The 14722-nt window shown below is 42.7% G+C and overlaps 1 protein-coding gene across 2 annotated transcripts in view; it reads right to left on the bottom strand.

Annotated features, from left to right (window-relative positions):
* Window positions 1–13162, bottom strand: part of ZNF879 (zinc finger protein 879) — a 41411-nt gene extending 28249 nt beyond the window's left edge. The window contains exons 1-5 of one of the 2 annotated variants that reach the window (XR_011650363.1): window positions 12833–13162; window positions 11340–11407; window positions 9140–9266; window positions 8443–8538; window positions 6597–6703 (exon numbers count right to left, since the gene is read on the bottom strand). Coding sequence is in view for 1 of the 2 variants with exons in the window: in XM_071219241.1 (XP_071075342.1) it covers window positions 8443–8538; window positions 9140–9266; window positions 11340–11407; window positions 12833–13097 (556 nt within the window). In the remaining variant the exon portion in view is untranslated. The remainder of the gene's footprint in view (window positions 1–6596; window positions 6704–8442; window positions 8539–9139; window positions 9267–11339; window positions 11408–12832) is intronic. The other variant, XM_071219241.1, reaches the window with a different exon arrangement.
* Between the last annotated feature and the right edge of the window lie 1560 nt (window positions 13163–14722).

Below are 14722 nucleotides of genomic sequence, written 5' to 3'. Positions count from 1 at the left end.
GGAAAAGAGACTCATAAAGAACGAAGAGGGCTTAAGGGAAATACAGGATAACATGAAATGTAATAATATCTGTATAATAGGGATACCAGAAGGAGAAGAGGATGAGCAAGGGATAGAAAACCTGTTTGAAAAAGTAATGATGGAAAACTTCCCTAATTTGACGAGAGAAAAAGTCACACAAATCCAGGAAACACAGAGAGTCCCAATCAAGAGGAACCCAAAGAAGCCCACTTCAAGACATATCATAATTAAAATGGCAAAATTCCAAGACAAAGAGACGATCTTAAAGGCAGCAAGGGAGAAACAGGAAGTAATATACAAGGGAGCCCTGATAAGGCTAGCAGCTGACTCTCAATGGAAATGCTGCAAGCCAGAAGGGAATGGCAAGAAATATTCCAAGTAATGAAAACCAGAGGCCTGCAACCAAGACTTCTTAATCCAGCAGGGCTCTCAATTAAAATGGAAGGCCAAATAAGGAGAGTCCCAGATGAAAGAAGCCTCAAAGAATGTACCTCCTCCAAACCAGCTCTGCAAGATGGGCTAAACCGTCTGCTTTAAGAACAGGAAGAAAAGCAGTGAAATAGAGAGGAACACAGGTACGAAAAAATGGCAATGAATAAATACCTGCCAATAATAACCTTAAACATAAATGGATTAAATGCCCCAATCAAAAGACACAGAACAGCAGAATGGATAAGAAAACATGACCCACACATATGCTGCCTACAGGAGACCCACCTCAGAACAAAAGACCTACACAGACTGAAAGGGAAGGGCTAGAAACAAATATTCCAAGCAAATGGACAGGAAAAAAAAGCTGGGGTAGCAATACTCATGTGAGAGAAAATAGACTTCAAAAGGAAGAGCCATAAAAAGAGACCCAGAAGGTCACTTCATAATACTCAAGGGGAGAATCCATCAAGAAGACATAAACATTGTAAATATATATGCACCCAACACAGGAACACCCAGATATATAAAGAAAATCTTGGAGGGCTTCAAGAAAGATGTTGATAGCAACACAACTATAGTAGGAGATTTTAACAGCCCACTGTCAAAAATGGACAGATCTTCCAAACAAAATATCAAGAAAGATATTGTGGCATTGAATAATGCCCTGGATGAGATGGACTTAACTGATATGTACAGAGCCCTTCATCCCAAAGAAGCAGAATACACATTCTTTTCTAATGCATGTGGGACATTTTCAAAGATAGACCACATGATAGGACACAAAGCAAGACTCAACAAATTCAAGAAAATTGAAATCATATCAGGCATTTTCTCTGATCATGAGGGACTGAAACTAGAATCCAACTCAAGGGAAAAAACCCCAAAACGCTCAAATTCATGGAGATTGAATAGCATGGTATTAAACAATGAAAGGGTCAAGAATGAGATTAAGGAAGAAACCAAAAAGTTTCTGGAAACAAATGAAAATGAACTCACAACAATCCAAAACTTATGGGACACAGGGAAGTCAAGTCCTGAGAGTGAAGTTCATAGCAATACAGGCCTACCTAAAAAAAAGATAGAAACATTTCAAATAAACCACATAACCCTACTCGTATAAGAACTAGAGGAACAACAACAAAGACAACCCAGAGCAAGTAGAAGGAAATAACCAAGATCAGAGCAGAATTAAATGACATAGAGAGTAAAAGCACAATTCTAAGGATCAATAAATCCAGGAGCTGGTTGTTTGAAAAGAAAAACAAAATCGACAAGCCTTTAAGCAGACCCATCAAGAAAAAAAAGAGGACCCAAATAAACACAATCAGAAATGAAGAGGAGAGCTTACAACTGATACCACAGAAATACAAAGGAATATAAGAAATTACTACAAAAAACTATATGACAAGAAATGTGAAAACCTAGGTGAAATGGACAAATTTCTAGAAAAATATAATCTTCCAAAACTTAATGAAGAAGAAGCAGAAAGTCTGAACAGACCAATAACACCTGATGAAATTGAAACAGTAATCAAAAAACTTTCCGACACACAAAAGCCTTGGGCCAGGTGGTTTCAGGGGAGAATTTTGCAAAGCATTTAAAGATGAGCTAACCCCCATCCTCCACAGATTATTTCAACAAATCCAAGAAGATGGAAGACTCCCAAACTCTTTTTATGAAGCCAACATCATCCTAATCCCAAAACCAGATAAAGACATAACAAAGAAGGAAAACTTCAGGCCAATATCGCTGATGAACATACATGCTAAAATCCTCAACAAAATACTGGCAAACCGCATCCAGCAATACATTAAAAAGATCATACACCACGATCAAGTGCGATTCATCCCAGGGATGCAAGGATGGTACAATATTCACATATCAATAAATATAATACATCAATGATATAAACAAAACGAAAGACAAAAATCACATGATCATATCAACCGATGGGGAGAAAACATTTAATAAGGTACAGCTCCCATTGATGATAAAATTACTCAGCAAAGTGGGAACAGAAGGAGCATTCCTCAACATCATAAAGGCCATATATGAGAGACCAACAGCCAACATCATACTCAATGGACAAAAACTTAGAGCTTTCCCACTAAGATCAGGAACAAGACAAGGATGCCCTCTCTTACCACTCCTATTCAACATAGTACTGGAAGTCCTAGCCACAGCAATCAGACAAGAAAAAGAAATAAAAGGCATTCAAATTGGAAAGAAGGAAACAAAACTGTCACTGCTTGTAGATGACATGACAGTGTACAACGAAAATCCTATAGACTCCACCAAAAAACTACTCGACCTAATAAATGAATTGGGCAAAACAGCTGGATACAAAGTCAATATTCAGAAATCAAAGGCATTCTTGTACACCAACAATGAAACTGCAGAAACAGAAATCAGGAAAAAAATTCCATTTGATATAACAAGAAGATGAATAAAGTACCTAGGAATAAACCTAACCAAGGAGGTAAAAGACCTGTACTCAGAAAACTACACAACACTGAAGAAAGAAATTAAGGAAGACACAAAAAAATGGAAGCATGTACCATGCTTATGGATTGGAAGAATTTACATCATCAAAATGGCCATACTACCCAAAGCAATTTATAGATTCAATGCAATCCCTATTAAAGTACCCATGACATATTTCACAAATATAGAATAAACTTTTCAGAAATTTATATGGCACCATAAATGACCCTGAATAGCTGCAGCAATTTGAGAACAAAGAACAAAGCAGGAGGGATCACAACACCTGCTATCAAACTGTATTACAAGGCCACTGTAATCAAAATAGCCTGGTACTGGCATAAAAACAGGCACATAGACCAATGGAACAGAACAGAGAGCCCAGAAATACACCTAAGTCTCTATGGTCAATTAATATTTGATAAAGGAGGCAGAAGCATAAAATGGAGCAAAAATAGCCTCTTCAACTAATGGTGTTGGGAGATCTGGACAGCTATGTGCAAAAAAATGAAACTCGATCACCAACTTACACCATACACAAAAATAAATTCAAGGTGGAAAAAAGACTTAAATATATGTCATATCACCACAAAAGTCCTAGAGGAAAACACTGGCAGGAAAATCTCAGACATTCCACGTAGCAACATTCTGTAGGGACATTCCACTGGTATGTCCCCTAAAGCAAGGGACATAAAGGAAAGAATAAACAAATGGGACCTCCTCAAATTAAAAAGCTTCTGCATGGCCAAAGAAAACAGCATTAAAATGAAAAGAGAACCAACAGTATGGGAAAACATATTTGCCAATGATACATTAGACAAGGGTCTGATCTCCAAAATATATAAGGAACTCACACAACTCCCCTGCACAAGGGCAAACAACCCAATTAAAAAATGGGCAAAAGACTTGAATAGACACTTCTCCAAGGAGGACATATAGAGGGCCCAAAGATATATGAAAAGATGCTCAACATCACTAGCCATCAGAGAGATGCAAATTAAAACCACAATGATACCACTTCACACTGCTGAGAATGGCCATCATAAACAAATCAACAAACAAATGTTGGAGAGGATGTGGAGAAAAGAGATCCCTAGTGCACTGTTGGTGGGAATGCAGACTGGTGAGGCCACTGTGGAAAACAGTATGGAATTTCCTCAGAAAACTAAAAATGGAACTGCCTTTTGACCCAGCAACTCCGCTGCTGGGATTATACCCTAAGAGCCCTGAAACAACAGTCCAAAAGAACCTATGCACCCCAATGTTCACAGCAGCACAATTTACAAGAGCCAAGTGCTGGAAGCATCCTAAGTGCCCTTCAGCAAATGAGTGGCTAAAAAAACTATAGTACATTTACAGAATGGAATTCTACACAGCAGAGAGAAAGAAGGAGCTCATACCCTTTGCAACAGCATGGATGGAACTGGAGAGCATTATGCTAAGTGAAACAAGCCAGGTGGTTAGGGACAAATACCATATGATCTCACCTTTAACTGGAACATAATCAACAGAAGAAAAAAGCAAACAAAATATAACCACAGACATTGAAGTTAAGAACAATCTAACAACAGACAGGGGGGAGAGAGGAGGGGACAGTGGGTAACAGGTTTTCAGGAACTACTATAAAGGACACATGGACAAAACCAAGGGGGAGGGTGGAGGCAGGGGAGGGAGGTGGGTTTGGATGGGGTGGGCAGGAGAGGTGGGGAGAAAATGCAGACAACTGTAATTGAGCAACAATAAAATAATTTTTTAAAAAATGAATCTAAACAAATATAGAAGTACTAAGAAGTAATGAGAACTCTACGAAAACAAAAACAAAGTGATGCATAAGGGTGACCAAGCTGGTATTTTAAACAGCATGATGAAAAAATTAAATTAAACATGAGATATAACTAGCAAGAGCTGGCCATGCAAACATGTGGGTACAAAAATAACTCCAGTCAGAAAAAAAACTGTGTGTGTTTGAGAAACATAAAGAAGTCCAGTGTGTATAAGCAAGAGGGAACAAGGTAGGAGTGCTGCAAGGTGAAGAGATGGGCAAGGGCCCTGTCATGTGGGGCCTTCTAAGATCTAAAATGGCATTTGGAATTTCTTATAAGGATCAGTGGGGGTTAGGAGGGACACAATTTTGTTGAAGAAGAATAACTACGGTGTTGTGACAAATGGACTGTCAATGGGGGTGAGGGCAAAGTAAACAAGGGCAGATGGGGAGCAGCCAGTCAGGAGGCTGACAAAACCCTTCTGGATGGAGGAGATGGCAGTTTACACTGGCATGGCAGTGGAGGCAGGCACATTTGGGCTGCTCTGGAGGTAGAGGTGACCAGCATCTTCACCTACTAACAGTGTGTGCAGAGTAAGGGGAAGTGAGGATGCAAAGGTAACACCTAGCTTCTGGCCTGGACAGCTCAACGGAGACAGGGCCATGCGATGATATGGGAAAATTAAGAGAAGAGTACTTTCCAAGGATAATTTTGTCCACTTTTTTGATTACTTAGGATACAGTGCAAGAAATAGAATCAGTGATTCAAAAGGAATAAATGTATTTTATGAAAGAGCTTTTACTTCCTTAAAGAGAAAGGAAATATAGAATCATGAGAAAAATTAAGAAAACACAGAAAACTATAAAAATGAAAATGCAGTTCACTCATAAACACATCATGCAATGTAATCTCTATTACATGTGAAATTTAGTCCATCAGATTTTTTTATATATATTTTAAAAATCTTTTACTTAAGAAATAAAAACAGATTGAAACTAAATTTCTCCCTCTCCCCTCTTCACTTAAAAAAAAAAAACTGTGGGCTTCTCTGCATGTAGATAAATATAGGATGACACCATCCTTTTAAGGGTTATGTAATATTCCAGTGCATGAACACATCATAATTTACTAAATCCCCTCTGAAAGTCATTTAGATTTCTTCTTCCCCAGTAATCCCTCATGTTGTGCCCTGGCTGGTGTGACTCAGTGGATTGAGCACCAGCACATTCTTTTACACATTCTTTGCAACTCTGCACAATTATAGAATTCTTTTCTTAAGACAAATTTCCAAACCTGGAATTGATTTCAATGAAGCCAGACAGACTGTACCTATCAAAATCCCACTAAAGATACTGCATGACAATAAGGGGCCAGAGGCGCAATCAGAAGATTCTAAAGATACGCCATGTCACTCGGAGAGTAGCAAAACACTGGATATGTATTTCTTAATTTCTGGTAATTTAATAAGAAAAAAATAGTATCATTAGTTTACTTTGAATTTCATTAATTATAATGAGGTTGAGTAGTTTTGAAGAAAATCCTTTGTGAATTTTCAATCCCCATTCCTTGACTTTTTAATCACAATACTCTTGCCTTTGTGCTGTACTTACTCTCTGGACTTTTTATCTTTATATCATACCTTTGTATCTACAGCCATAGCAGTAATATCAACAGGGAAAAACTAAAAACTAAAATTTCTAAAAAACTGTTCAATAACACATGGCTTAATAATACAACAGTCCTTTCAAGGAGGTAAGCCTCTACTTCATGAGGGCTGAATAACTGAAGGACATTCCCAACTAAAAACAGGCTCAAGAACAACATGTATAATCCATCTCTCTGTTTCTCTCCGTCTGTGTGCATCTGTCTCTCTCATACACAGACACAAACAATACTCACAGTCTGAAAGGATTAACAGTAAAATACCAGCAAAGGTGCATCATGGTTGGTAAAATTTCAAGAGAATCTCCTTTTCCAGCTCCTCTTTTTCACAGTACTATGTATACCTTGTACAAATAAATGCATATTAAAGAATTAGAGTCTATTTGACACTAATGATTTTTCTTACAACCAGAAAACTCAGAGTCAAATCGGAAACTCATCCTGGCTACCCATTCTGGTACTTTCTACAGTTATATTTACTTTCTAGAGCTCTGACTGAATTTCTATTTTATTTTATCATTATTCTTACAGTCAGCTTCCCTGAGTTATTAGTAGAATGTGGCAGAGTATACGTTAAATATGTAGCAGGAAAAAAGATCCCTGAAATGAAAAAGACTTGGTTCTTCAAAGCAAAGGGCCCAGTGAGTGCCAGACAACAATAGTAAGAAATATAAATAAACACCCTGATACAACCTAATGAACTCTGAATTCCAAAGATAAAGAGGATATCCTATAATTTGAGAGAGAAGACAGTACAAAAAAAAAAAAAAAAAAAGGCTTTCTATACAGGAAATGGAGGAAGCAGGATCACACTAACAGATATTTTAGCAACAGGAGATTCTGTAGCACTGCAAATACAGTGGAGCACAATTTGAGCAATTCTGAGGGAAAACCTGATGCCAAAATTCTAGATCCAAACATAATCCCCCAGGAGAGGTAAAAAAAAACTGACTTCAGACAAGCACAAACACAGTACACGTGAACCTTTCTGAAAACATTGTTTAAGAACACATTCTAGTCAAACCAAAGGGAAAGATGTGAAGACAGAGTTCCTGAAAGGAAACACAAGACTGAGTGGACACAGAAAGCCTGCCTCCTGCCATCAAGAGAAATAATGCGGGCCCTAGCTGGTGTGGCTCAGTGGCTTGAGTGCCAGCCTATAAACCAAAGGGTCACTGGTTCGATTCTTGGTCAGCGCACATGGCTGGGTTGTGGGCCAAGTCCCCGGTTGGAGGCATGCAAGAGGTAGCCAATAGATGTTTCTCTCTTCCTCTCCCCCCCAATGTCTAAAAATAAATAAATGGGTTTTTTTTTTAAAGATAAATAAATGCTGGATAAGCAGCAAAACTCAAAGGAGAGAGCCATCATCTGGTACCAGAAACAAAGATAAAATTCAAAGTAGAACAGAGAGTGAGAGCTCATGACCCAGCAACCCAGGGAGTTCTGGCAACTGAGACCTAAGTCCTGGTAGCTGGGGTCTGGAACATATTATCTTGAAAATTTTCACATAAAAGATGTAGGAGAAAGGCATGATGAATATTTGCGAACCTTCTGCCTACATTTCATAAATGTTACCATTTTGCTACCCCTGCTCTCTCTCCCCCATGTTGTATGTAATTACAAGCACAGCTTCTTTCCAGCTGAATTATATATAAGTTGCAAACCAGAAAGTCAAAGCAAAAACCCAATGTGGAACAATGAAATTGTATTTAGTGTTAAAAGGTATGTGAAAACCACAAAAGGAAAATAATTTAAGAAAATAATCCTGTAAAGGCACAAAAAAAGAGGGAAACAAATCTTCACACACTATATATTATATTATATATTCTGCACTCAAATTATAAGGGGCGTATTTTTTAAAAAGAGCAACCCAAATTGGAAGAATCCACCTCTCCCTCTGAACCTCCTGCATCAAGTACTCAAAAGGTAAGACTGTGAAGCTACATCCTTCCCAGCATTTCCCACCTGGCCAGGCCCATCAGCAAGTGCCCTGGTCAGTGTCAGCTGAGAGCGGCCTCCTGGCTGACCAGCAGCGTCCTGCAGTTGGACCAGGTAGGCCCGTTCCCCAGGGACTGTCACTCACCTAGACGTGCACCGTAGGAAAGTCCATTTCCCACCATCCAGGGGTCTTCCCCTTGCTGTAACTGGAAGATAACCCTTGGTTTGGAAAACATAATCCCTGTGTGTGAGCAAGAAAAAGACAGTGAGTCCATGGCATAGGCAAGAGCAGCCATCCTGGCCCGTAGATCCAGCCCCAGTGTCTTGGGCCAAAAGGACAATCCAAAGAAAGAGAGAGGTTTGTTCTGAGAGGGGCTTAAACCTGGGCTCCCAGGGAAATCAGGAAAAAGGCAAGAGCTCTGTCTGTGTACTCCTCTAAGCTGGAACCTCCTGTGAGTCATGGGGAACAGAGGTCGGGGACAGGAGACGGGAAAAGCACAGAAAGGAGGAACATCACCAACTCTATCATGTTGAAACCTTCGCAGGAGCTGAGAGGCATAGCAACTGCCACCCTCGAAGCCCACGTACTACAGTGGTAGACTGAACCTGGGTGAGCCCTCAACATCCTCCTTGGAGAGAACACCAAGGTGCACCCCCAGCAGAGTGCACATCACCAGGCAGAGCCTCACCCACAGAGCATGGGTTGAGTTAGGGACTCACTCAGAGGCCAGGACAAGGCAGGGCCTCACCCATGGAGCCCAGGATGGGGCAGGGCCTCATCCACAGAGCCCAGGACAAGGCAGGGGCTCAACCAGTGAGCCCAGGACGAGGCCCAGCCTTACCCAGGGACACCAGGCTGTGGTAGTTCTCCAGCATCACTTCCCGGTACAAGGTTCTCTGTGCAGAGTCCAGGCACAGCCACTCGTCCCGGCTGAAGAGCACGGCCACGTCCCCGAACGTCACGGACTCCTATAACAGCAAAGCCACTTCTGCTCGCCCAGGACCATCCCCACAAGGGGATGACTGAACAGTAACCCTGCTACCACTCAGAGCCCTGAGCATGTCAAGCCAAACCCTTCCTGACCCCCTCAGTTCCTGAGCATGTATCCATCACGCACCTTCTGTGTGTGAAGCCCTGTGCCCTCAGAATCTGAATAGCCGCCAAACAAGACAAGTACTTGAAGTCATTAAACAAACCAAAATGACCGAGACACAGGCCTTCAGATGTGGAAATGGACAATCATCGAGACCAAACTCTCCTTCTACAGGTGAGGTGTCAGCATCAGGTTTTAGGAGGAGGCTTCAGCAGACTCACTCAAGGAAGTACAGGCGTGCTGGACTGTCCCCACCTTGGGCCATCTTTGTGTCCTGGGTGAGGGGAGGCCCTGAAAATGGGCGACCCACAAACCCAAGCATGGCTTTGTCAGGACAGGGCCCAGGCGATGGGCTGCACAAATGCTCCAACAGATCCCGGTGCAAAGGCTATAGATGGAGCCCTCCCATCCACCCGGAGGCTCTTGCCCACCTCTCCCCAGCTTCCCTGGACCACTCACCTCTTTTAAACTAGTGGCCCCTTTCTTTTCTTACTAAGAATCTTTTTCTTTAAAAGCAACTTAGCAAAGATCAATAGGTAAAAAATAAAGAAATGTTAACTTTCTACCACAGAAACGAGTTTCTTCCTGTGTGTCCTTTCCGACTTTTTACATGCTAAAACAGCTTTATATTTAAACAAAGACATAAGATCGTACAGGTAACTATTCCACTGCACATTTTATTCGCTGTCCTTCATTTCACTGTACAGATCAATCAGTTCACGTAACTAATCTACTGGGTTATTTCCACTTTAGTTTAAAAATGCCGGCTTGAGCACCCCTGCAGGTCACCGGGAAAGTGCACAAAGCTTGCTTCCTTAGGACACATTTCTAAAGGTGTCAGTGTTAAGTCACAGCATGCTTTCTCTTTACTGTCCTCCAAAGCCAGGAAGGAGGTCACAAGGCCAGGAATGTTCCCTGGCCTGTAAGGGCAAACACAAAAATGAGGGGCTGTCTCAGTCCTTTCCAATGTGTGTAAATCTTTTTAATAATGGCTAAAAAAGCCTCACCACTCAAGAAAGGGTCCTCAAGGACTGGTAACCATCTCTTGGAATGTGCCAAGCTCCAGCTTCCTGGAGGACATGGGCCTAACTTGTTACCTGACAAATGTGCCAAACCGCAAACCTGGGTTGGATAATCCCGCTCATCTACATTCAAGGAGCTTTCCATCCTTGCAATCTCTTTAGCAGATCACCTGGGATGCACATCACACTCTGGCCGAACACTCACTCCGTGAGGTTTTTTTTTTTGTCTTCTACTTTTGTTGAAAGGTTTTCTGGGTTGGAAAAAGATTATGTTTTTAAGTATAGTACTTCCCATGGGCCATGAAAGGGCAAAGAAGGGAAGACATCGCTGCAGACTGGATGCTTCCCTGCTCCGAGAAGGCTCGCTCACTTCCTCCAACCTGCCACCTCTTTCCTCTCCTTTCTCCACCTGCGTGAGCCCAGTACTGCTTGTCAATCTGAAACTGCCCAACACTGAGGCATGTGTCCCTGACCACACCTGCTGACTCATAGAGGTCTTCTTTCCTGGATCCTCCTAGAAAAATCACCTGGACCCTTACCAGCTACTGCTGTGGTTAACTGGGAAGGCAAAGACGCTGCCTTTCCTCCATAAATCCCTCATGTTGTGAGGGGATCATTTGACTCTTCCATGTCTTCACTCTCCACAAAGCACAGACACCCTGGATCCCTCACAGAGCTCTGGGTGTGACCGTGGATGGGACCTGCGGCCCATTCAATTCCTAGTCAGCAAGGACTTAACTGTTAAGTACAGAACTGACAGTAAGTCTGGCAGTGAGGTGAGAAAAACACCTTCCCTACTTGAGTCCCTCACCTGTGGCCCTCTGATCCGACTGGGACTTCCCGCCTAGACAAGCTCAGCAACAAGTGGAGCTTGTTCATGAACCCCTGAACCCAGAAGGCAGTTCAAGGAAGGAAACCTCACTCACCTGAGCCTGGGCTGGAAGCAACTCTGTGGCCATTTCCACCTGCCCGCTGCCCCGGCTGCAGGAGGCACCTGAAAGGAAGAAGGAAGCTGTGACGCTGTCCACGCTGTCAGCACTCCCACACTTCAGGCCAGGCCACTGCCACCACCACACAGGGAGCCCCTGCAGAGGGGACCTCCAGAGAGAGAGGCCCTCAGCATGGCCCCAAACTCCCCGTCACAGGCCTGCTACCTTCCAGCCAGTGGTTTGTGAATAAAGTCGAATCCAACTAAGGGATGAGAATCATTTGAATATGCATTAATAGAGTACAGGGCAGTCAGCCCAGGCTCAAAGGGTTAAAGCAATGAAAAATGACACAGATATTTCATACATCTGCACTTTGATACTACAAGCTATAACAACTGTGATTATGACAACAAAAAGAGGGCTACACAGGCCTGACAAGCCCAGGGACCACAAGTAACCTGAGGACGGTCTGCACAGTGACTCCTAACTGGCCCATCAACCTTCGCAGTAGGTGAACCCTGCCCATTGTCCTCCTGCAGCTAAGACTCCTCTCTGCCCAGTCAAAGGAACTCGAGCTTCCAACTCCTTCAAAAAGAGCCCTGAGCCCAGAGCTCAATTCGGACCTCCCTGTTGTCACCCTGCTGCCCCCATCTTCTCTCCTCCAGAGACTGTCCTAAGTCACCAGGCTACGTCCACCAGCGTGAGCTCCGCAGGTATCTTTCCATCTTGCTTTTCATCCAGTCCCCGAGATTTCCCCGGCTCTGCTTCTCCTGACTGCTTAACCTAGTGACCTGCCTTACATTTTCTCCTTTGATTCCGAAAATATACAAGGAACTGTACGCCTGCTATTCTTGGAGCATTTCTCAATCCACTGAGTCTTGCTTCCAGGCATGTCCTCAAATAAATCCTTATGGGTTTGAAGGCTTATTTCACTAACAATTATAATTCTTAAAGTGTCATCTGAAGAGCTTGATGTCCTGTTCAGAAATAGCTAACCAAAAATTCCTCTGTTCTCTTCCTCTTGGAAGCTGCGCTTCCCTTGTGAAGAAGAGTTATCATAGCTCCCTGTGTGAAATAAACCATTACCGACCCACCTTCCCTTTCCCACCTCCTGAAATACAAGACTCAGAAGGAATAGCGTCGCTGGCTAGAAATGAACTTTAAAGATAGAGCAAAAGGACATAACAACAACAACAAAATAGTTTAGTTAAATCATTCTAGGAAAACGATGCCAAACAAGCAAGGTTTGCAAAAACGGATAAATCTAAAATAACATGTATGCTCTGGTGGATAGGGGGAACCAACAAACACTACAAGCCGAAGACTACCACAGGGTTCACGAACCCCGAAACAAGACACTGCTCGCTGCAATCCCTTCCTGCAGCCATTCCTCCGGGATCCCGGCCCAGGGTGCAAGCGGCAGCAGCTCCAACTTCCGGCCTCCGGGCCGCATTCGCCAGCTGAGGCCGCCGCAGCTAGAGCGCACCGACCTGGGACTCCGGGTTCTGGCCCGGCCGCAGGGAGTGCACACCCTGGGCCCTCTCTCACCGGCAATATGTACCCTGCGCCGCTGCGACGGGTCGCGAAGCTACCAACCTCACTGGAGGCCAGCGGAAGAGTAGGAACATTTCTCACCGCTGGGCCGCCGCGCGTCAATGCGCCTGCGCACCGGAGAGCCGGAGAGCCGCGGGGTCCCCAGCTGGAAGCACAGCGCTTTTCTTTTCGAACTGTATTTCCCAGATGCAGTCGCGGCATCTGGGTGACCAAGGTGCCAATAGCATAAGGGCTGGGGAATGCTCCCTGCCAGAAGCCCGGGAAGGTTCACCTACATCTTGCCGCATCAGCTCTAACCGCTTATCCTCTCATGCACCCTTTTTATCCGCGATTATAATGACAATGATGATAAGAGGAAAAAATGATAATGTATTTTAAAATGTGGAACATTACGCATTCTCTTGTGCTTATTCTTGGTAAGAGAAGTGTTCAAATCTGTTACAATTTTGTCTAAATTATGTCTAAATTTTGAGGCCTATAAAAGATATATTTTTAACTGGCATTCACATTAAGTAAAAGCAATAACAGAAACCTGGTACGTCCCTTTTCGTGACACTCATTCTTTTAAAACGGTTCATTGTAATCGTAAAGCTCGTCTTCAGCTTCGACTACAATCCCCTTCTTGAAACTGCATTCCCGTGACTGCCACCGCATATACCAAATAACATGAGCTCAATATGTTAAATAAATGATTTTTAAAATACTCAACATTACAGCTTACAAAGGCAAAGCTAATTCTAAAGGGCACTTGAAGGTAGAAAATAAAGAGATTAAATATGCCTGGAAAATATGAAAAAGAAATCTGGGATTACAATGTTGCAATAAGATCATTTCAAAGTAAAAAATGATTAAAATTGGACACATGAGTTGTTTTGTGTTGATAAAAGATACACATCACTAACCATTAGAGAAATGCAAATCAAAACCATAATGAGAGCCCTGGCTGGTGTGGCTCACTAGGTTGGTCCTCATCCTGCAAAACTGAGGTCACCTGTTTGATTCTGGGTCAGGGCACATGCCTGGGTTGCCCACCAGGTCCTAGGTTGGGGGCTTGAGAGAGGCAATGGATTAACGTTTCTCTTGGACAGCTATGTTTCTCTCCCTTTCTTTCTCCCTCCCTTCCCCCTCTATAAAAATAAATAAAAATAAAATCTTTTTTCTTAAGGTCTCAATGGAAGCTCTGGCTGGGTGGCTCAGTTGGTTGGAGCTTCCTCTCATGCACCAAAAAAATGTTGCGAGGTTCATTCTGGTCCTGGAATGTATGGGAAGCAGCAACCAATCTCTCTCCCCCTCCCTCCCTCTTCCTCTCTCCCTCTCTCCCTCAGGTGAGGATTTTAAAAAATAACAATAAAAATACAAATCATAATGGCATATCAGTTCACATCTATTAGTGTGGCTGCTGTGGAAACAAAACAATGCCATACAGAAAACAAGTGCTGATGAAGACCTGGAGACAGTGGAATCCTTGTGCTTTGCTGGTGGGAATGTAAAATGATGCAACCACAGTGGAAAATAGTGTGGTGGTTTCTGAGACAATTAAAAATAGAATTACTGTATGATCCAGCAATTCCACTTCTGGGTATATACCCAAAAGAATTAAAAGCAGGCTCTTAAACAGGTATTTGTATACCAGTGTACACAATGGCATTACTCACAGTAGCCAAAATATAGAAATAACCCAAGCATCAATGAAGGGCTTGGTGGATAAACAAAATGTAGTCTCTACATACAATGGGTTATTATTCAGCCATAGAAAGAAGTTCTGACACATGCTACAATATGGATGAATCTTGAAGGCATGATAAGTAAACTAAGGAGACTCAAGA

The sequence above is a fragment of the Desmodus rotundus genome, chromosome 9 (assembly GCF_022682495.2).
Source record: "Desmodus rotundus isolate HL8 chromosome 9, HLdesRot8A.1, whole genome shotgun sequence".
NCBI classification, from domain to species: domain Eukaryota; kingdom Metazoa; phylum Chordata; class Mammalia; order Chiroptera; family Phyllostomidae; genus Desmodus; species Desmodus rotundus.
This window is presented reverse-complemented; position numbering and strand designations above follow the sequence as displayed.